The sequence below is a fragment of the Nannospalax galili genome, unplaced genomic scaffold, assembly GCF_000622305.1.
Source record: "Nannospalax galili isolate Female #2095 unplaced genomic scaffold, S.galili_v1.0 scaffold617, whole genome shotgun sequence".
NCBI lineage: Eukaryota > Metazoa > Chordata > Mammalia > Rodentia > Spalacidae > Nannospalax > Nannospalax galili.
Window position 1 is genome coordinate 2710959 of NW_008341872.1, and position 23880 is coordinate 2734838.

Genomic DNA, 23880 nt, shown 5'->3' on the forward strand with positions numbered 1-23880 from the left:
TGGGTTGTACTGGATGCAAAGGATCAGGGAGAGGCAAGGTAAGCCTCGGAGCCCCAGAAAGAGGCTGTCAGCCCCAGAAAGAGGCTGGCGGGTGTTGCAGGACCAGGGAAGCAGAGAGAGTTGATGGCAGGCCGGGTCCGGAGGCAGTGCTCTTGGGGCCCAAGGAAGGCACCAAGCCGGTGGGGGTGAACAGGGTCAGGAATCAGCAGTGGCTCCCCAGGTGTCTGGGGCCCCAAGGCTAGGAATGGCACAGGGCCCAAGCTAGGAGCAGAGAACAGCCCGGGAGATGGAAGGGTGAGCGCAGCTGGCGGAGTCAAGGCATGGAGGGCTGCAAGGTAGGCTTACCCCCAGAGAGGCCTGAGACCGGGAGAGCGGGCCAGGAGAGCCATGTAGTTATATTTTACAATAGTGTCTTGCTTTTGAGCTTTATTAGGATGGATCTAGAGTATATTTACTCTGGAGAATTTGGATCCAGTGTTAATACCAATGTATTACTGATTCAAGTATTTCATTTAATGCAATTCTCTCCTCTGTATGCCCACCTTGCTAATGCCCAGCTTCATATTGTCTGTTATTGTCATTTGTTAAGTAAATTTATGTGCATGAGTGTTTTATATGCATGTATGTTAGTATACCACATACATATATGACCACAGAGGTCAGATCCCCTGGAGCTGTTGTTAAGGTTGGTTGTAAAGCACTGTCTGAGTACTGGGAACCAAACCCAGATCTCTGAAAGAGCAGCAGTGCTCTTATCTGTTGAACCATCTTTCCAGCCCCCGTATTTGTCTTTAAATTTTTTTGATTTATTTATTTTTATTTTATGTGTATGAATGTTTTGCCTACATGTATGTAAGTTCATCACTTGTTTGCAGTGCCTGCAGAGGCCAAAAGAGGGTATTGCATTCCCTAGAACTAGAGTTATGGACTGTTAGCTGCCATATGGGTGCTGGGCACTGAACCCGGGTCATATACAAGAGCAACTAGTGTTCTTAACTGCTGAGCCATCTCTTTAGTCCCACCCCCCACCCCCGCTTTTTTTTTTAAAGGCTTGTGTCTAACCTGTTCCCCAGGTACTCCTGGATGTGGGTATATCCCTTGCAGTCTGGTCAACCTGCCAGGCATCATACCAATAAGGAAAATAGACTTTTCCACCTCTCCCAGCTATGCTGGTCCCCTGTCTTCTTTGAGTTTGTACATTCTGTCCTAAGTGCTGTGGGATCATATGTACAACTACCATCTGATGTCCAGAGAAGTTTCCTTGTATTCATCTACTGTCTCTGGCTCTTAAAATCTTTCTGTCCCTTCCCCTGCAGTGATCTCTGTAGGAAGTATCTTTTTTTCAATGTATACTTTTTATTGAATTTTTGTGCATTTTGTACAAAATATCTTAATATGTTTAATTTGGCTAATGGGAACACTATTTTTCCCCTAGATAACATTTAGGGATTTCATTGCTTTCTGGTTATTTTTTTCTCTGGATCTGTGACATTTCTTTTCACATATTTATAGAGTACATCAGATGATCCCTATTATAAATTTCTATATCCTTCTCTGTTCAGTTTCCTCCTGATTGGTGGACAGTGCCTTGCAAATTCTTTCTATCTTGGCTTTCTTTAAGGTCTCCCTGTTCTGTAACCCAGCAGTCCACCAGCCTTTAACTTCCCCCTTCTTGCTCTGTGGCTTAGAAACCAAGGTGGTAAATAAAGAAACTGGGAATATTCCAAAGTTCTTTTAGTGGTTTCCTTTTTGTGAGGATCACAGTCTGGTGCTACCTACAACACACAGTGTCTGCAACAGTATTTTCTTCCCTTTTTTGGTCTGTGTTGGTATCTATGTGTACATGTTTACACATACATTTATCTATGTGTAAATGTATGTAAATGCATTTGCTATTGTGAATGCTTGTGTGTGCACATGTGTCTAGAGGGCAGAGGTCAACCTTAGGTGTCTTTCTCAGTTACTCTCCACTGGTATTTATTGAGATATGGCCTATCACTGAAGCTAGAGCTCCCTGATTTGGCTAGACTGACCTCACCAAGCCCTGGCACCATTTTTCTGCTTTCCCAGCTCTGTGATTACAAGTGTGTGCTACATGTCTGACTTAAAAAAAACAAAAGATTCATTTTTATTGTTTTCAACTCTCTCTCTCTCTCTCTCTCTCTCTCTCTCTCTCTCTCTCTCACTGAAATGACGTCTTCTCTGAGTAGCTTTCTTTTGTTACATTTGTAAAGTTTCAATTACAACATATGGGTATGGATGTATTTGGGTGTTTGTGTGGGTATATGTACTTGAGTGCAGGTGACCACAGAGGCCAGAGGAACCAGATACCTTGGGAGGTGGAGTTAAAGTTAGTTGTGAACCATCTCGCAGTGGGTACTAGGAAACAAACTCAGGTCCTCTGCAGAAGCAGCAAGTGCTATTAACCATTGAACCATCTATCCAGCCCCATATATCGCTTTTTAAAAAAATGTTTTTATTGAGCTTTTGTACATTTCATACAACAGTCTTTAGTCCAGTGTAGACCCCCTCTACTATCCATGTCCCCCCAAGAGACCTCATGCATTCTGCCATACATGGTAAGTCCTATCCAGTCAAGCATTTGTACCCAGATGTCCTTCAGTGCAAGCTCATCCACTGGAGTCTAGTCAACCTATCTAGAGATCTCAAGGAAGATCTACTCTCCCTCAGCTGATAGTAATCAGTCTCCAACAGTTCCCAGACTAGGGCCAGCCTACCGCCCATTTCCCTTGCTGCATTCTAGGCCGTTATCTAATTGAGTTGGCAGTGGGTCTTGTGCTCGATGCCACCATTGCCTCAGGTTCATGTGAGCAAGCTTCCAGTGGTCTGAAAGCCTGTTTCCTTATGTTCATGAATGAATCCTGGCTCTTACAATCTTTCCACCCCCTCTTCCTCCATTGTCCCTGAGCTGTGCATGGATGAGGTTTAAGGTAGGAATTCTATCCAGGGACATGCACTCTGCAGTCTCTTATTCTCTAAAACTTAGCCAGTGGTGGCCTTTTGTGTGCATTGCACTCTGTTGTATTTGCTGGTGGGAGTTGAGGGATGCAGTAGTATCCTCTCCACCCCATTCTGCTATGTTCCATGAGCCTTATATATAGAGGTTCCACTGTAGGTATGTCACCCAGGGCTGGGCATCTCTCAGACATTTATTCTGTGTGACAGTTGTGGAACTTTGCAATAGCCTCCATCTTTTGCAAAAAGAAGCTTCTTTGATGAGTGGTGACTGGTATACTTCTCTGTAAATATAAGGATCCATATTTAGCATATGGTAAGAAATTTTGTCTAGGGATATGATAGAGGTAAGGTTTTCTCTAGGATCTATGACTTCTCCATCCATGTATATTTGGCTATAATAACAATACCACCCATGAATTCCCTCCCACTGAGAGGGTTTTAAGTCCAATTAGATAGCTATTGATTGCCCCCCAGATAACAGTGCCACTACTGCACCAACAGAGGTAGTTTGCTGTGCTAGTCATTCTGGTTATTAGGCTTTAGGACTGGATTGGACCATTGATTGATTTTCTCCCTTAGCAGCTTGCATAGTATCCTCTAGAACTATGAGAGCTAGTCTTCAAGGAGAAGGGTCCTAGGTCTGTTCCAGCTCCATTGCTCTAAGACCTATGTCTGGTGAAGTATTCCTGTCTTCAGCAGTAGTGTCTTAGCTTCGAGTTCTGGGAGATAACCAAGGGCTCTGGCAATTGCCCGTGTTATTTTGGGAGTCTGTTGGACTATTCTGACCAACCACTCACAGGGAGGTCTCTCCTGTCTGGCACTGTGCTCTTTGCCATACAACCCCTAGGGGTATACACGCACCAATGTTCAGGCATCATATGTGTTTTTCTCAGGGGGTTCCCAAGTCAGCACATTTCCCTCTGGCTTGCCACACCACTCAAGCTCCATTTGTCTGTCCTCTCCTCTCTTCCAACTTCCTTCCTCCCTCCATAGTCCAAGCGTCCCCCTTCCTCCCACCATAATGCCCACTTCCCACCATCTCCCTTCTCCTAAGTTCCCTTCCCCCAACCCCATGGTCCTCTGCATATCCCTCCCTTCTCTCCTCTCTGCTGAACATTCCTACTTTCCCACCTCCCCCGGTAACATCTGTTCCCTACTATTCCCCTCTTTCTTTCCCTTTACCTTGAGTTTCCATTTTCCTGGCTCCTGCTGTTACATCAAGATATATAATCACATATAAGTGATTTGTGCTACAGTCTGAAAATGAGGGAGAACTTAATGTCACTTGCTTTTCTGAATTTGTGTCACTTAATGTAACAGTTTTTAGTTCCATCCATTTACTTGCAAATTTCATAATTTCATCTTTTCTTACTGGTGAGTAGAACTCCGTTGTGTAAATGTACATTTTCATTATCCACTCTTCAGCTGAGGGACATTTAAGTTGTTTCCATTTCTTGGCTATTGTGAAAAGAGCAGCAGCAGACATGGATGTACAGGTGTCTCTACAGAAGGATGAGTCCTTTGACTGTGTCTGGCTTTTTAATGTGGGTTCTGGGAATCAAACTCAGGTCTTCATGCTTGCAAGGCAAGCAGTTTACTATTTGAGCACTCTCTTCAGGCCCTAAGACAGTTTTTTCCTTATATTTTCATCTGCATTTTAGTTGGTTTGGATGGGTTATTTTCATTTAACTCCAGTGTTTATTAAATCATTTGAATGTTTTTCTTATTTTCTTTATAATTGCCACTAAGGGTTTAGCCACTTTGTTAATCTTTTTGAAGAACTAACTTTTGTGTTTCTTGAGCTTCTGTTTTCTTAATATTTTTGTTTCTTACCCTCCTTTTTACATCTACTCTGAGTTCAAATTTCTGTTCTTTTCCTAACTTCTCAAGATAGATGCCCAACTTACTTTCAATTTTTAGCCTCCCTGCATATTAATGTGCATTTAGCTTTATGTTTTTTTTTCCTCTGGCTGTGCTTTGGCTAATCTTACATATTGTGAAACATCATATCTTAGTGTTCATTTAGTTCAAATATTGAAAATATTCCTTGTGGTATCTTTTTCCCAATGGTTATAAAGACATGTATTATTTAATTTCTAAACATTCAGAAACTTTGGCTTTTTGTTTATGGCTTTCTTCCTTAATTCTGTCTTTTGAGTACATTGAGTTTACTATTTACAGTCTACCATAAGGTTTCTTTTTATAAAATAAAATATATAAAAGTATGATGATAATAAATAACAGGTAGTTTTGAAGTCTAGTAAAATAACTGAATTTAAGCATTTATTCAACTCTTCTATTTACATTTAAAATTTCCCTTTAAAACCTATTTATTTTGTCAGTTACTGAGAGCTTACACATAATGTACAATTCGAATCTTGCCTCCACATTTTGTCAGTTTTGCTTTCTTTGTTTGTTGGATGTATGCATGTTACAAATTCAGAGTTGTTATAGTTTTTTTGTAGATTAAGCTTGCCATCATTAAGTGACTACCTCTCTTTATTTCTAGAGTCTTCACTTTGAAGTCCACTTTATCAGATGTTGATCTTAGTTTCATCATGGTTCTTTTTGTTAATGTCTGCATATTTTTCCATACTTTTACTTTGTCTTTTAAAGGTTTAATTTTGAAAGTTGCCTATAGTTTACTATTTTTGTCTGGTAGTCTTCTTTTTTATTTATATTATTTAGTTCGTTTGTTATTAATATATTACTAATGTACTTGAATTTAAGTATACCATCTTAGTCTTTATTTTTGTTTGTCCAATAAAATTTTCTCCTATTGTTATTACTTTCTTCCCTTTTTAGGATTAATTTTATTTAATTTTCTTCTTTATGAAATTGTTGGTTTACATTCTTCTAAGTCTACATTCTTTGAGTGATTTACCTGGAAATTATATTATACCCTTCCTTGATTTTTTTAAGTCTATCACAAATTAGTACTCATCGTTGCTTCCACCCCCCACCCTACCCCCAACCCCCGTAGCTTGGTTTTCAAGATTAGCATGACTAGTTGTAGCACTGAACACATTTTCCCCCTATTGAGCTCCTAGAAGAACTAGTCATTTTGTTGTGGTGCATTTTATAGTGGCAAAGGCTCATGGCAAGATGGTTCTTTTTCTGTGACTCACAGTTTCAAAAGTGTGATTCTATCATGGTAGGGCAGAGCTATTTGCATCAACGCAGCCAAGAAGCAAAGAAGTGCCTGAGCCTTTTTCTTTTCCCCTTGTACTCCCTGTGCCCTACTATATGATGGTACCACCCATGTTTAGGGTAGTCTTTCACACTTGATCAAAACTCTCTGCAAATGCCCTCCCAGACCTGAGAGCTATGAATGACTATTCTCCTAGATGCTTGTCAGTCAAACCAGGTAGACAGTCAAGATTTACCATGACAGCCTGTTTTCCGATCCTTTGATGTAACCTTGGTTTTATAGAGGCTTGAGCTTTACCATTTTGTTTTCTAGTTTTCCTTGACTACGGACTCACCAATGGACACCTCCTTTTCCACAGTGTACCTCTTTTCCAGAGTGTAGGTCTTTAAAAAAAATTCCCCTTATTATGGCTTTAATTAGGTTTCGGCAGGGAGTAAAATTAGATAGAAATTAGGTGCTTACAACGTCATTCTGACATGAAATCCATACTAGGTTTTATTTGGTATGTAATTATTTAATTTTAATTATAGTTCTGTTTTATGGTTAATGTCTTTTTTGTAGGACTAAACTTAAGAGACTATTTGAAGTACTATAGCTATTTTTTGAAAGATAAAATATTAAGGTATTTGTTTTGATTACATGTGTTTAGAACTTATTAGCCAATTAAACTTGAAAAATTGGCTTTTGAGGGCGGTAATTCATTTTATGTAGAGATGTTATGGTTATTCTTCTTATTCTGTAGATATTGAAAGCATTTATCTGGTATAATAGGACATCTTGCTGTCCATTTATTGCTTATATATTGTGTGTTCTAGAGTCCCACATTTTTTATCAAATGGTTCTTTGCTTATAATACATCTCCATATTGGCTTTTGTACTCCAGAGACTTCTAGAGTGATTTATCAGAAAGATATTTATTAAGGAACTGGGGACAAATAACATCTTAAATTTTAATATAGTTTCCTTGCTCTTTTGTTTGTTTGGTCAGAGTAGGAAATCTTTTTATTCTGATCTCTTTCTTCTTGATTGAGACTCTTCAGCTTTGTAAGTGAAGCTACTTAATAAGCAAACAGAATTGTTCTAAGGTACGAATCTTATTCAGAATCTCATGCAATAATTCTTATGATAGCCAAGAAGTTAGTAAAGCTTAATTCATTGTATTTTATTTTTTATCTTAATTCATTTTAGGCTTTTCCTTGCTTTTATGGTTGTTTTTAATTGCTTTTAATAATTTTGCTTTGCCTGTAGTTTAACATTTGCTCTTTTCCCCTGGATTTTCATTGGAGTCACTCTTTGCTAATGCGAAGCTGATAAACAAGATTAAGAGGCCTACAGTGTGAGGATAACTTTTGAGAGGAATGAGGTCCTATAATTTATTGCATACTGTGGTGTTTTCTTTAAATTTGATGTACTAGCTGTCCTAATTTATAAGTGTGTTTTTGCTTCCATCACACCAGCAATATTTATAGAGGATTATTCTAGAATGATACAAATTTCTTGAATACATACGATGAATAATGGGCAAGATAATTTTGGAGAACTGTAGCCATATGTTTTCTACAGCAGAGTATTTGTGTTAGGGAAAATCATGAGATAGCTTTGAAGTTAACGGAATTTGCTTAATTAACTGGATGAACTGAGAGTAGAGGTTGAGAAGGAAGGTGCTGAGGGATGGCTAAGTTGAATAACTGATAAAAAGCCTTACTAATCACAGTATCCAGTTTCGCTACAGTGGTGACAGGAGAGTGGCTATACTCTGATTTCTCTGGGACTGCCCATTTCAGCCTTGTTGCTTTCCTGTGATAGTCAGTGCTCCTCAGCCCCCCCCCCAGTCCTCATTTGTGCACAGAAGGCTTAAATTGTTGGGTAATAAGTGATGTGGTTTTCCTGTTGAAAACAGACCACAAAGGACATGTCTTTGGGTTTGAGGATTACCTGTGGAGAAGACATGGAATTTTTGTACTTCACTGTTACTTGCCTTTTGTATTAAAGAAATACAGTGAAATTTAGATAAGTTGTATGTCAAACTTAGGATTTTGAAGGTTCCAAATCAGAATTCTGTTTATAATCACATTATAATCTATGGTAGAAAGGAAACATTTCATATGCTTCTGATTCACATTTTACAAATTCCCAGCAGTATGCCCAGTTACAGCCTTCTCCGAGCCTCCTTTCTCCTGGTCACTTAGATGTTTTTGCACAATTCATTTAAGTATCAGTATTTAGTCTCAAGGTATTTGGTATTATTCTCAATTTGAATATAAAGAAATGAGTCCTCAGAGAGTAAGCAACTTATTTGAGAATACTGTTATTTGAGGAATTCATTTTTAACTTAATATTTATCTAATTTTCTGTATATTTGTAACATATTTCATTCTAACAGCATATTGAAAATATGATTTCACCCAAATCTACATCATCTGTAAATGGATAATGCAAACTACAAACAGTTGTACAATTTTTCCAACAGTATTTCTAGGGGAAAAGAGAAAACTACTATAAAATTATATTAGAAAATATAAACTAACTTGTCTTTAAAATTTCTTGATTGATATTTATTCTTTTTATTATATAATTTAGTAATATATAAATTATATATTAGTCCCATTTCAATATCTATATAGTTAATGTGTATTAGTTAACATATAATTCCATATATTAATCCCATTTGCCAATATCTGTACTTTTAATATCATACTCAAAAAGTAACTTTCTCTACTAATGTCTTAAAGTATTTCCCCATTTTCCTCTAGTAGATTGAGGTCTTAGCTTTTAGTTCTCTGATTCATTTCAACTTGAGTTTTGTACAAGGTGAAAGATGGAAGTAATGTTTCAGTAGTCTCTGTATAGATACCTGATTTTCCAACACTACCATTTATTGAAGAGGCTGTCTCCTTCAGTGTGTATTTTGGTGTCTTTGTAAAAAATCACTTTGACTATAGATAGTTTAGTCCAGGGATAAATATTGTGTTCCACTCTTCTGTATGTCCACTTTTATTTAGGTCTCATACTATGTTGATGGCTCTGACTGTATAGTATGTCTGTGTCTTAAGATCTGATATTGAGATGCTCCAGCTTTGTTCAGCTAATCATTCTTTTGTACTTTGACATGAATTTTAGGATTGTTTTTATAGCTGTGAAGAATGCCATTGGCATTTTGATAGAGATTGCACTGAATTTATAAATGGCTTTGGGGAATCATGGACATTTTAACAATATTAATTCTTTGGGTCCTTGAACATGGGAAAAATTTCAGTGTTTTGTTGTTTTCTATTACTTTCATTATGGTTTTTATACCATTCATTGTAGAATTCAATTACTTCCTTGGTTAAATTTATTTCTGGGTGTTTATTTTATAGCTATTGCCATGAGATTGCATTCCTGATTTTCCAGTGATCTCACTATTGGTGTGTTAAAATGCAACTGAGTAGGTTGGGGATAAATCTCAGTAGTAGTAGTGTACTTGCTAACATTTGTAACAACCTGGGTTTGATCCCCAAGACCACTGTCTTTCCTCTTTATTGCTGTAGTAAAAATACAGACCAAAACCTACTTGGGGATGGAAGGGCTTATTTTACCTTACAACTTACAGTTCATCATTGAGGGGACAACTTACAGTTCATCATTGAGGGGAGCCAGAGTAGGAAGGAGCTCAGGGCAGGAACCTGGAGCACAGACCATGGAAGTATGCTGCTCACTGGCTTGTCCTCAGTCTGCTTCCCTATATAACATAAGACCACCTGCCCAGGGATGACACCACCCACAGTATACTCTGGGCTTAACCTGCACACATCACTCAACAATCAAGAAAATGCCTCACAGACATTGCACAGGCCAATCCAGTGGAGGAAATTCCTTAATTGAAAATCCCTCTACCCAAGTGTGCCAAGTTGACAACTAAAGCTATCCAGCACAACCACCAAAAGTAAAATAAAAGTAAAAATGCTACTTAAGCATTTTGTTTCATTTTAAGAGAGTGTCTTGCTACATAGTCCAGACTAGTCTTCAACTTGTCTTAGCCTAGTGATCTTGTCTCAACCTCCGAAGTGCTGGGATTGCAGGTTTGTGCCACTGTGCCTGGTTGCTCCTGAGTTTTATATGCTGATTTTGTATCCTGTAGCATTACTGACTTCTTTTATTTGTTCTAATAGTCTTTTGGTGATGTTACATTTTTCTGTGTGTAGTGTTAGATCATCTGAAAATTAAGACAATTTGACTCTATCCTTTTGTAGTTAGATGTCTTTTACTTCTTTCTCCTGTTTAATTGGTTTAGTGAAGACTCCTAGCATTATATTGTTGACTAACAGTCATGAGAATAGATTCCCTTTTCTAGATACCCAGGTCTTAGAGGAATCACCTTCTTCCTCTCTCATTATGATTTTGACTGGTTTCTCATTTATCACCTTTATTATGTTGATGTCTAATCCTCTGCCTAGTATGTTCTGCTTCTTTTTTTAATCATGAAAGGTATTGAATTTCATCAAATATCTTTTCTGTATCTTTGTGAGAATCATGATTTCTGTCCTTTGTTCTGTTGATGGTGTGTTACAGTTAGTCATTTGTATGTGCGGAACCAGCCTTGCCTATACTGGATAAATACAACTTGATTATGATGGATGATCTTTTTGATGTACTGTTAGATTTCATTTCCTGGTATTTTGTTAAGAATTCTTGAATTCATGTTCATTAGAGATAGTGGTCTACAGTGTTCTATTTTTGTTATATCCTTATGTCCAGTTTTGTTTTGTGGTAACGTTGACCTTTCAGAATGAGTTTGGAAGGGCTCAGTTCCTTTGAATTGATTGGAATAGTTTGAAAAAATGGTAATAGTTTTTTCTTAAAAGTGTTAGAATTTAGTAATGAAAGTGCTTTCTTTGTTGGAAGTCTTTATTACTGGCATAATGTCACTGTTAATCTGTTGAAGTTTTCTTTATCTTCATGGTTCATTCTCTGTACTATGTGCAGTGTCCAGAAATGTATCTCGTCTAGATTTTCAGTGCATATATACATAGTTATATGTTGTAATCTCTAATGATCCTTTGTGTTTCTTTTTTTGAATGGGCTCATTTGTATAATGGGCTCATTTGTTTTTAAATTTTATATGTAATAAGTGTTTTGCCTGCATATACCTATGTATGCAATGCTGTCAGAGATCAGAAGTTTTTTTAATGGACTGATTTTTTTTTATATATAATAAGTGTTTTGCCTGCATGCGCCTGTGCATGCAAGCTGGCAGAGATCAGAAGAGAGCGTCAGATCCTCTGGAACTGAAGTTAGGGACTATTGTTAGCCGCCATGTGGATGCTAGGAACTGAAGCTGGGTCCTCTGCAAGAGCAGACCATGCTCTTGAGCCATCTCTCCAGCCCTAATCCTTTGTGGTTTTTCAGTATCAGAGTTGCTGTATCTCCTTTTTCGTTATATACATTTGGATTTTCTGTTTTGTTTTGTTTTCTAAGTTTAGTTAAATGTTTGTAAACTTCGTCATTTTTAAATTTTCATTGATCTTTTGTATTTTTAATCTCTTTTTAACTTACTCCTTTTCTGATCTTTGTTATTTAATTTGGGTTTGTGTTATTCTTGTATAGGTCCTTGAGAGTCATTGTTTCATTATTTGAAATTTGTCTTTCTCCCTTCCTGTTCTATTCCTTCTTTCTTTCCTTCTGCTCCTCTCCTCCCTTCTCTTCCCCTCTGATCCCTTCCCCTTTGTGCTGGAGAGCTTTAGTGTCAACTTGACATACCTATGTTGATGGAGCCTCAGTTGGGGAATTGCTTCCATTGGACCGGCCTGTGGCCATGTCTGAGGGGGAATTTTTAGAACATCTACTAGGTCTTTAGTGTAGTGTCACTGGACCGTGCTGATTTTCTCACTGGTTGATCTCTTAGTTGACGATGTTGGTATTGAAATCGCCTGCTGCTGTTCTACTCAATCTTACCTTTCTGTTTAGAACCAATAATATCTTCCAAATCAGGTGTTCTAGAAATTAGGTACATATACATTAATAATTCGTATGTCTTCTTATTGAATTGATATTTTGATTGTTGAATGATGATTGTTTTTTATTCTTTTCATTTTCACCTATCTTTTGTTACTGTGTATTTTCATATGGCCAGAATCATTGTTTGACTTTAAACAATGCAGAAACAAATTAAGATACATTGTACTGTGTGCATGTACTTAAGCATCTTGATATAGTGCCCGAAACCACACAGCCCTCCTTACTGTTGTTACTGCTTTCTTGTAATCAGAAAACTTAAAATTTTGACTGATTAAAACTCAAAGATTTTTAGGAATAATTTATTAAAATTTAAAAATATTCATGTTATATAAGATTTGGTGAAACTGAATGGGATAGCTTCTGTGGATATGTTGATAAGAAAGATAATTTGATAAAATTAAAAACAGTAGTCAAACTGAGAAAATGACGGAAATAGAATCTTTGTTAGGTGAGTAAAATAATAACCCACATTTCCATTTGTGGTAGTAAATATCCTAACTTCTAAGAAATCATTTTAAAAATGCTTTTTGTGGGGCTGGAGAGATGGCTCAGTGGTTGAGAACACTGACTGTTCTTGGAGAAGACCTGGGTTCGAATTCCAGCACCCACATGACCACTAACAACTGTCCGTAACTCCAGTTCCAGGGGATCAGACAGTCTCTTCTGTCCTCCATGGGCATTGTACAACACAGGTGCACTTACCTATATGCAGGCAATACACACATACACATAAAATAAAAATAAATAAAATATTTTTTAAAAAATTCCTTTTGTTTCTAATCCCATATTTTTCCCCATTCATTAAATGAAGTTGTTATTATGGGAGAGGCAAAATTACTGCCAGGGCAGCCCGTGTGGTTTTCTTCCAGACCTGCACAGGAACAGACAGCAAGACCTGGCTTTGTGCTCTCTCCCTCATCCATCTTCTTTAAGCTTGATCATTTGCATTTGCTCTTTTGTTTGATTGGTCTAGCTAGGGATATTTCAATTCCATAACATTCTCAAGCTATCAGATTTGGGTTTTGTTAATTTTCTCTGTAGTTTTATATTTTGTTTATTCATTTTCTTTAATGTTCCTTTTCTTCCATTTACTTTGTACTTTTTAAAATTTATTTAATAACCACATAATTAGTAGAAGCATTTAGTTACAATAGCATTGACATACTCAGTAACAGTTTCCAGTCCAAAGATGCATTTCTTTCAAAATTCGCTGTAAATTTTTAGATTCACAGTGTTGAATTAATACTGTTACACAATGTTGTACTCAGTATAAACCCTATAAGACATAAATTTGAATGAAGATTTAACCTTTAAATCTTCATTTCATTTTAAAATACACTGCTTCATATAGAAAAATTCATTTTTACTGCAACTAACACATAGATGTTTGCACATGCATCTCTAATCTCTATATATCTGATTATTACTAGTCACAGTCAGTTACTTTCTGAGATCCTTGGCACCTGAGCATGGTATAAAGTTATCAGGTAGATTTTAATGGTAATGTTTTTCATATCTACTGATTAACATGAAGCAAATTTTTTATGCTTCTTCTTCAAATATAACTTTTTTTTCCAAGCTTCATTCCTTCATTTTATATATTTTTTTTAATTTTTAAAAATGATTTATTTAATAACAACATACTTAGAAGAAGCATATCATTACAACACAAATGACATATTCAATAACGTTTTCCTGAGGTAGGATGCATCTCTTTCAAATTTGGCTGTAAATTTTTAGGTTTACAGTTGAATTAATACAGTTATACAATATTGTACTCAGTATAAACCCTATAAGACATAAATTAAATGATGTTTTAACCTTTAAAAAGATCTCCATTTCATTATTAAATATGCTGGTTCCTACATTTTTTTTCCTTAAAAATTATTTTTATTTTTTTTAAATTAGAAGAAGCATTTCATTACAACAGCATTAACCTATTCAATAACATTTTTCTGAGCTAGGGTACATCTCTTTCAAAATTGGCTGTACATTTCTAGGTTTACAGATGAATTATTACCCTTATATAATCTTTTACTCATTATAAACTCTATAAGACATAAAATTAAATGAGGTTCCAACGTTTAAAAAAGATCTCCACTTCGTTGTCAAAACACACAATTTCATACAGAAAAATTCATTCCAAGCCTATTGACATTGAGACGTTTTCACATGCATTTCTAATCTCTATATACATGACTATCACTGGTTACAGTCACCCACCTTCTGAGCTCCTCGGCATCTGAGCATGAATACAAACTCGTCAGGTAGACAGCCTTCCTCTCCCACTAGAGCCTCCACACTCTGCTATCCCTGTCACTGTCCACTGTGCTGTCAGCACCCCCATCCATTCACCCCTATCTGCCCTTCTGGTAAATCTAGTCAGCCAGAGGTCCCTGTTCCAGGAGGGTCAGCTGTTCCTTATCTACGGCAATCCATTGTCAGTATTCCTTTGGATAGAATTGGGGTCTGCTGTTCATTTTTCCAGTAGTATGTTGGGTTACTGTGTGGAAGAGCCTTTATCTATCCTAGCCAACAACTCGACTGAAGGTATCGCCTGTCTGGCTTTGTTGTTTGTCGAGTAACTTTTAGTTATGTATATGTATGCTCTTATGATATTATGTTGGCCCCTTTAATCTTTGGTTATACTTCCCTTTTGGGTGTTTAAGGACATACAAATATAACTTTTTAAAATTGATTTGTGTGTGTATTCCACACAGAACATCCCAAACAATCATTCATCTTTATACCCTCATCCCAAATGGCACCCTCCCATAGCTGCCCCCCTCACTGGAGCCCACATACTCTGTCATTCCTGTTACTGTCCACTGTGTTATCAGTGCCCCCAGCCATTCCCCAGTGCTTGTCCAGCCATTGAGTTTAGTCAGCCTATCTAGAGTTCCTTGTTTTAGATGAGCTCTTCCTCATCTAGTAGCAATCAGTTGCCAACATTCCTTTAGATAAGATTAGGGTCTGCTGTTCATTTTCCCAGTTCTATGTTGGGTTACTGTCTGGGAGTCTCTTGGGCCACCCTGGCCAACAACTCAAAGGAAGATATCTCCTGTCTGGCATTGCTTCTTTTTATGTAGCCTTTAGCTATATACATGGACTCTTAAAGAATTATATTGATCCCTTTAATCTTTGGTTATACTTTCCTTTTGGGTGTTTAAGACCATACAGTTGGCCCAAATAAACCACTTTATTTTTATTTTTAAGGTCGTTTGAGGATCTGTTCCTCAGAGCCACATGGGCTTCAAGGAACCCCTGGCTCCTTTCTTTTACCAGTTCCATCTATGTAAAGATAAGTCAAAGTCCCTACTCGCCCACGGCTGGCTTCACTTGGAAGCATGGAGGAAATGTTTCCTCTGTGTTGAACCTCCTCTTTGTAGACTGGACACTGGTTGAAGTCCATCTCGTGGGGTCTCCATGGCCTCCTTGATCAAGAGAACAGGTGACTCACCATAGTTAACAGGACATTTTGAGAGATGCTCCATAGGTGAAATCTGAAGTAATTGATTTTAAGTCTTCTTTTCTAAACATTTAAACCTATAAACTTCTCTCTAAACATTTTTATCTGTACCTTGCTTATTCTCATGTGTTACATTTTCTTTGACTTTCAGTTTCAACTTTTAAAAAATTTATCTTGTGATTTTTTTTAACTTGACTGCATCAGCTAATTAAAAGTATATTGTTTACTTTCTGTATAGCTGGTTTTGTTTTTGCATATCTTGTTAGATTTTTAAGTGTATTGAAGTTATATGAAAATTTTGAATGATTTCTAGATATGAAATGTCCCTTTGATCATCATGAAGTGTACCTACCTTTATTTTGAGTGACTTTTATTTTCAGAAGTCCAGTTTGTATAGTATTAATATATTTACACCAGTTGTTTTAGGCTTACCATCTGTATCATGTACTTTCCTTTTAGATCAATATCTTTCCATATATATATTTGGTCTTTTTGAGACAAAGTCACCCTGTAGCCCCAGGTGACCTGAAACTTGCTATATAGACCAGGCTATCCTTAATCTCAGAGAGACTTACTTGACTCTGCCTTCCAAGTACCAGTGGTAAGACTAAGTTTGGGACCTCCTATCCATTTCTCTAGCTCTGTGCTGTGTTTTGTCTGAGTTTCTTATTTGGGGTCTTTTATGTAGTTATATGAAGTTTAGAATTATTTTATTTCTGTGAAGAATGTCATTGTAATTTTGATAGGGCAATCATTGATTCTGCATACTGCTTGTCATAATAGTGCCATTTTTACAATATTAATTTTTCATAAGCATAGGCGGTCTTCTAGTGTCTTCGTCATTGTTTTCCTTGTTTTAATATTTTCATTGTAAAAGCCTCTTACCTCTTTGGTTATTCCCATTTGTTTCTTTCTTTTTTTAATATTGTGAGCTGGATTTTTTTCTCATTTCTTTCACAACAAGTTTTATTGGTACATAGAAAAACTACTGAATTTTGTGTGGTGATTTTGTATTTTGTTATTCTGTTGAATGAGTATCATTTCTAGAATTTTCTGTTAGAGTCTTTAGAGTTTTTTAAGTAGAGAATTATATCAGTACATAGTGATAATTTAGTGCCCTTCCTTTTTGTATCTCTTTTAAAATTTATCTTAATTTTTTGAGAAAGAGTCTCCCAGTAGCCTCAGCTAGCCTAGAGCTCGCTATGTAGACCAGGCTGGACTCAATCTCATAGTGATCCACCTGCGTCTGCTGTGGTTAAAGGCATGCACTAACATGCCTGGCTGTATCACTTTATTTTCATCCTTTGTCTTACTGCGCTAGCTAAAATTTTAAGAAGTATATTGAAAACTCTTATGCACTCTCTAGTTAAAAAAATGATTCATTTCCTCTGCATCACTATGCTACATAAGAAAATGCTGAAATAGGGAGCTGGGATGGAGCTTAGTTGGTAGAGTGCTTGCTTGCATGCACTCAGCCCCGTGTTCCATCCACAGCACCCCAGAAACCTGTGCACCAGCTCATACCCGTAATCCCAGCTGAGACAGGAGGATCAAGAATTGAAGGTCATCCTTGTATACATTGTGGATTCCAGGCCAGCCTGAGCTACATGAGACTCTATCTCAAAAAGAAACCACTGAAAATAAGTAAAAACTTTTTAAGAGTGTGAAAAACAAAATGTATATTAAAGAAGATTGGAGCAAGTGCTTGTCTCACTCTTGATTTCGGATGAAATACTCATGTTTTCCACATTTAGTATGTTGGATTGGTTTGTTGCATGTGCCCTTTGTTTTGAAGAGCATGCTCCTTCCATTCCTAGTTTCTTCAGGGATTTGTCATGAAGGGATGTTGAGCCTTGCCAAAGGCCTTTTCTTCATCTATTAAAAGGATCACGTGATTTCTGTCTCTTGAGTTATTTGTGTGCTATATTACATTTATTGAGTTATTGATTTGTATAAATTGAATTGTCCTTGCATCTCTGGAATAAAACCAACTTGATTATGGTATGGTTTTTAAAACTATGTTGTTGAATTTTACTTGTATATATTTTACTGAGAATTTTTGTCTGTGTTCAGGGAAATTGGTCTGTATTTTTTTTGTGTTTGTCTTCTGTATCTTAATCTGGTTTTGCTGTCTGGGTAGTATTGGCTTCTTAGAGTGAGTTTGATAGTGTTCCTTCCTGTTTTAGTTTCATTTCCTGTTGCTGTGATAATTGGCTCACAATTACCAGCAACAGTGACAGCAACAGCCTATCATTGTGGGGAGTCAAGGTGGCAGGAGGTTGAAGCAGTTCTTCACATCCACAGAAAGAGCAGAGAGCATTTAATGTAATCAAAATAATCCCCCACAGACATGCTCACAGGCCAGCCTAATCTAGACAGTCACTCAGTCAGAGTCCCTTCCCATTTGTGCTGGCTAGCTTTAGTTGTCAAGTTGACATACCTGGGTAGAGGGAGCCTCAGTTGGCGAATTGCTTCCATTGGACTGGCCTGTGGCCATGTCTGTGGAGTATTCCTTGATTATTGAATGATGTGGGAGGGCCAAGCCCATTGTGGGTAGTGCCACCCTTGGGCAGGTGGACCTATGTTGTGTAAGAAGGCAGGTTGAACATGGGGCAAGGGATGTAAGCCATTAAGCAGAGTTCCTTCATGGCCTGTGCTTCAGCTCCTGCCTCCAGGTTCCTGCCCTGAGTTCCTACCTTGGGTTCCCTTGGTGATGAACTGTGAACTGTGACCCAGGAGATATAAGTAGAATAAACCCTTTCCTCCCCAAGTTGGTATTTTGTTGCAGCGATGGAGAAACAAACTAGGACACCTTTCTATTTTGTAGAACAGTTTGGGAAGTATCCATCTTAGCTTTTCTTTAAAGGTCTGGTAGAATCTGGCAGGTCATCTGTCCAGTCTTAGACTTCTCTTTGCTGTAAGACTTTCCTATTGATTCATTCTTTTTGCTCATTATAGATCTGTTTTAGTATTTATTGTCTTTATATTTAATTTTGGTAGGTCATGTGTGTCTTGGAGCTTATCTATTTCTTTTACATTTTCCATTGTTTTGGAATCTTAAGTTTTCAAAGTATTCCCTAGATTTTGTTATTTGTTGCAATATGTCTCTTTTCCTCATTTAATTTAGTTTTCTTCTACTTTGTCTTTTGATTAGTTTGGCTAGCATTTACCTGTAGTGTTTTTCTTCAAGTTTGATGGTTTTATTTAGTTATTCATTTCCTTATTTTTTTTCTTTATTTAAATTGAGCTTTTTAAATTGCATAATTTCCCACTCAAATCCAGACCCCTTCCCAAATCCATGCCTCCTGCTATCCTCCCACCGAACCATATGCACTCTGCCATACATGATGAATCCTGTTCATTCAGGTATTTGTACCCAAGTGTCCTTCAGTGTAAATGTATCCACTGGAGTCTAGTCAGCCCATCCAGTGGTTGTATATGTCATATTCTCCCTCATCAGCAGCAGTCACTCTCAAATAGTCCTCAAATCTAGTGCTGGCCCGCCACCTATTTCTCACCTCCCCTTTGGGCCCTTGTTTAACTGAGCCGACAAGGATCCCACGCTCGACGCCACTGCTGCCACAGGCTCACATGAGCAAGCTTCCAATGGCCTGGAAGCCTCCACCTCTTTATGCTCATGAATCAGCCCTGGCTCTTAAAATCTTTCCGCCTCCTCTTCCACAATGGTCCCTGAGCCATGGATGGGTGAGGTTCCATATAGGAATCCTATTCCACATTCTACAGTCTCCTCTTCTCCAAAATGTGGCCAGCTGTGGCCTTCTGTGTGTATTGCACTCTGATGTATATGGAAGCCTCACTGCTCATAGTTGAGGGGTGCATAAGCCCTCTCTTTATCCCTATTCCCCTTTGTTCCATGAGCCTTAGTTGTAGAGATTCGACTGCAGATGTGTCACCTAGTACTAGGCATCTCCCAGGTGTATGTTTTACTGTGCCTGACCAGATGTGCAACTCTGCAGTAGTCTCCATCTGTTGTGAAAAGAAGCTTCTTTGATGAGTGCTATGAGGTATGTTTGTCACACTAAAGGAGGTCTTTTCTGTCTGGCACTGTGTTCCTTGCCAAGCATCTCCTAGGTATACATAGGACATGCACTAATGTTCAGATACTCTATGTGCCTTACTCATAGGGTTTCTAGGCATCACTTTCCCCTCTAGGTTTCGTACCCACCCTGAGATTCACTCATCTGTACTCTTTTTTCTCCCATCCAGCTTACCTCCTCCCTCCCTCCCTCCCTGGTCACAGTTCCCCCATTATCCCCACCCTCCCTCCAATACCTCCCGACTCCTGCCATCATTCCCCTCCTGACTTCCCTTGCTCCCCCACACCATGATGTGTTGCATGTCCCTCCCTCCTCTCCCCCTTGCCAATTACTCCCACCTTTTCCACCTCCCTCAGGTAACATCTGTTCCCTACTATCCCCATTTCAGGTTGTTTCTTTTCCTTTACCTTCATGTAGCCTTTACCTTTGCCTGGCTCCTGGTGTTACATCAGGAGATTATATATATTCCATCAAAAGTTTATGCCTTTCTTGAGTTCTTTGAGTTGTGTTTTCTTGTAATTCTTTGATCATGTTTATGATTGTTCTTTTAAATTCTGCATCCTGGGGTTTTCTACAGGATGGTTCTCAATGTTGTGCACTTTTGTAGGACTCATGGGTTTTGTTAGGGACATATTTTCCTGTTTTTTTCATATTGTTTGTGTTTTTGTGTTGCCATCAGAGCATATGGATATTCTTTGTTGGTTATATGTTCAGCAGGAACTCTGCTTTTGTTTGATTTTGGTTCTGTTAATATTGTTTATGTAGCTTAGTTACTTTTTGTTTGGGTATGAAAGACAAATTGGTGGGTATTTATAGTTCTTGCTGGGGAGTAGACTGGTCAGAGTCCTAACTGAGCAGGTCTGTGTGCCTGATCCAGAGGTTGGGAATTTGGCAGTGAGGGGACCACCTGGATGAGAACTTAGGGATCTATGGTAGGGTGCTTAGTTAATCTGGTTTGGAAAGCTAGTCCTGAGACTTGAGGTGAAGGAATTGGAACCCCCTGTGAGAGAGGCTGGCAGGGGACTGGGTGGGAGTGGATGAGAGAGATGGGGTAGCTAGTCCTCCTGAGGTGAAGGAATTGGAGCCCACCTGTAAGAGAGGCCAGAAGGGGACAGGGTGGGGGTGGATGAAAGAAATGGTATAGGGAGGCAGTGAGCTTGATTTGACTTCTGAGAGTCCTGGCTGAGCAGGTCTGTCTGCCTGATCCAGAGGCTGGGAATTTGGTGGTTGAGGGGACCACCTGGGTGAGGACTTAGGGATCTATTGTAGAGCGATTGGTTAATCTGGTTTGAGAAGCTAGTCCTGGGACTTGGGGTGAAGGGGATGGGATGGGGATGGATGAGAAAGATGGGGTAGCTAGTCCTCCTGAGGTGAAGGAATTGGAGCCTGCCTGTGAGAGCCGTTTCTGAGAGCCATTTGTTTATTTTTTATATGAGATATTGCCAACTCTCTGTAGCCCATTCTGGCCTCAAACTCTCATACTTTTGTTTTAGCATCTGCAGTTCTAGAACTCCAAGCATTCATCACTACTGTGGCAGGCCTCATAATAGCATTATAGATTATATAATATGAGGTACAGTGTCCTTCCTACCAATCTTTTTATTCGAGTTTGTATAATTCTGTAAATAATTTCAGTTATAGAAGTTCTGTGTTTTTTTTTTATTTTCCAGGTTTTTTGGTGGTGGTGGGAGTGGTTTTACTGAGATTGCTTAGTTTTATATTCATTGCAAGTATGGTTATAAATGCGGCTTTAAAATCTTTGTCTGCTAATTCTAACATTTGGTGTACCTTAAAGTTAATCTATATTCACTACTTTTCTTTTCTTTATCTTGTCCTGCCCCAAAGAATGGAGCATATTTTATGTATTTGTTTGTATATCTAGTATTAAAAAAAAAATGTATCCTAGGCCAGGCATGGTGGCACATGCTTTTAAGCCCAGCATGCAGGCAGAATTTTGTGACTTCAAGGCCAGCCTGATCTACATAGAATATTCTGGGCAGGCAGGGGTACATAGTGAGACCCTATCTGAAAAAAAAAATCCTAGGCATGGTAAATATTTTATTGGAAATATTGCTATATTTGCCTGAATAATATGTTTTAAAATATTTGTTTTAGTAGGATACTAACTTGGTTGGATTGAAGTTGCAGAAGTTCTGTTTATAGGGACATTTATTTGTATTTTAAATATAGGACATACTGTAAGTATATTTAATGAAACCTGTTTGTTATAGGTCCAGGTCAAGACCTCGCCCACGTTCCCATAGTCGAAGCAGTGAAAGGTCCAGTCACAGAAGAACTCGTAGTCGGTCTCGAGATAGAGAACGACGTAAAGGCCGAGAGAAGGAGAAAAGGGAGAAGGAGAAGGGCAGGGAGTTACACAACCTTAAACGTGGGTAAGTCAAGCGGACCTAGCAGAGTGCAGATTCAGTGATTACAGAGCGGTATTCAAACTAAACCTTTTCTCTTGAGGGCAAATTGCTATAAAAATAAAGGAAGATAAGGGCTTGCCAGTATCTAATAACAACATGTAGCTCTTCTTTTCTGCTTCATAGTTGTCTCAGTGATTAACATTAAAAAAGATTTATTTTATTTTTAATTATGTATATGTGTTTGTCTACATGGGGTTATGTGCACATGAGTACAGGTGCCCATGGAGGCCAGAAAGCCTTGGATTCCTTGGAGCTAGAGTTACAGGTGATTGTGAGCTTCTATGTGGGTACTGAGAACTGAACTTGGGTCCTCTGCAAGAACAATTAAGTGTTCTTAACTTCTGAGCATCTCTCCAGCTTCTCTGTGCTTAACTTTTATTTCCACATTTGCAGTGATGTTCTATAAATCTGCCTAGGTTGTTGGCATTTAAAATTCTTTGAAATGTTAAACTGGTGGTGGAAGTTTGAAAGAGGATTAAATTACTATGAAATTTTTGTTCTTGTCCTTCCCACAGCCATTAATGTACATTGAGCAGTTATATCATTTAAAAATACCCAGTTCTGTCCTTTCCTAAAGTGTTGAGTGCTACAGGACAGGAGATAGGGGTTAGGTATTGTGTGCTTTTCTCATGGCTGTGACAAAATACTCAACAAAAGCAACTTCAGGAAGGAGGGACTTTTTTGTTCACTGTCCATCAATGCAGAAGTCATGGTGGCATGAGACATCTGGTCACACTGCATTTGTACTCAGGAAGCAAATAGAGATGATTGCTGATTCTTGGCTCTTTTTCTCCTTTTTATTCAGTTTGGGACCCCCACCTGTAGAATGGTGTTGCTCACATTTAGAGTAGGTCTTCCCACCTCAAGTAACTCAATGTATAGATTCCCTTAGCAGCACACACAGAGGTTAGTCTCTTAGGTGATTCTAGATCCTGTCAAGTTGATAGTCAGTATTAACCATCACATCTCAGGCATATAGCTATCAGGAGAGAGAGGCTGAGGTAGCCAGAGATGGCACACTTGAATGACAGTCAAGAAAAATATGGGGGTAATTCTTGGTAAAGGGAAAAAGTCGGTGTGATAGATTTGAAGGGAAAATACAGAGTAAGTTTCAAAGACTAGAAAGCACAGATTAAGAGAGTGACTAAAATATGTCAATTGTGAAACAACCTTGTTCCTTGGTTCTTTATAACATTTTTTCTTACATTTAGCTTTAATTATATAACTATAAGGAGTATGCTATGTTTTGTTTTGTATTCTTTTAAAACTGATTATTAAATGTTTGCTTTCCATTTCTTTTTCTTAAATTTTATTTGCTATTTTTATTTTATGTGTATGCGTGCATTGCCTGCATGTAGGTAAGTGCACCCATATCATGCAATATCCATGGAGGACAGAAGAGGCTGTTGGATCCCTTGGGAATGGAGTTACAGACAGTTGTTAGCTGCCGTGTGGGTGCTGGGATTTGAACCCAGCTCTTCTACAAGAACAACCAGTGTTCTTAACTGCTAAGCCATCTCTCCAGCCCCCCATTTCTTTTTTTTTTTAAATTAACTTTTTTAGTATTAGGAATTCTCTTAAGCAATTGGCCTATACTATCTTATTTAGTACGCTCGTGAAATAGGTGCCTTTATCCTCTCTCTGTAACTCATTGTTGTTGTTCTTACTGTTTCAAAATACCTGAGGAAATGAATTTAAAGGAGGAAAAGTTTTGTTTGGGCTCATGGTTTCAGTTTGTGGTTGACTGTCTACATTGCTTGTTAGGTCCATGGGAAGGTAGAAATACGGTAGAAGTGT

General features: G+C 38.1%; 1 protein-coding gene across 1 annotated transcript in view; it reads left to right on the plus strand.

Annotated features, from left to right (window-relative positions):
• Rsrc1 (arginine and serine rich coiled-coil 1) overlaps positions 1–23880 on the plus strand; it is a 413201-nt gene that overhangs the window by 128804 nt on the left and 260517 nt on the right. The window contains exon 4 of the mRNA XM_029565584.1: positions 21886–22047. Coding sequence (XP_029421444.1) covers positions 21886–22047 — 162 coding nt within the window. The remainder of the gene's footprint in view (positions 1–21885; positions 22048–23880) is intronic.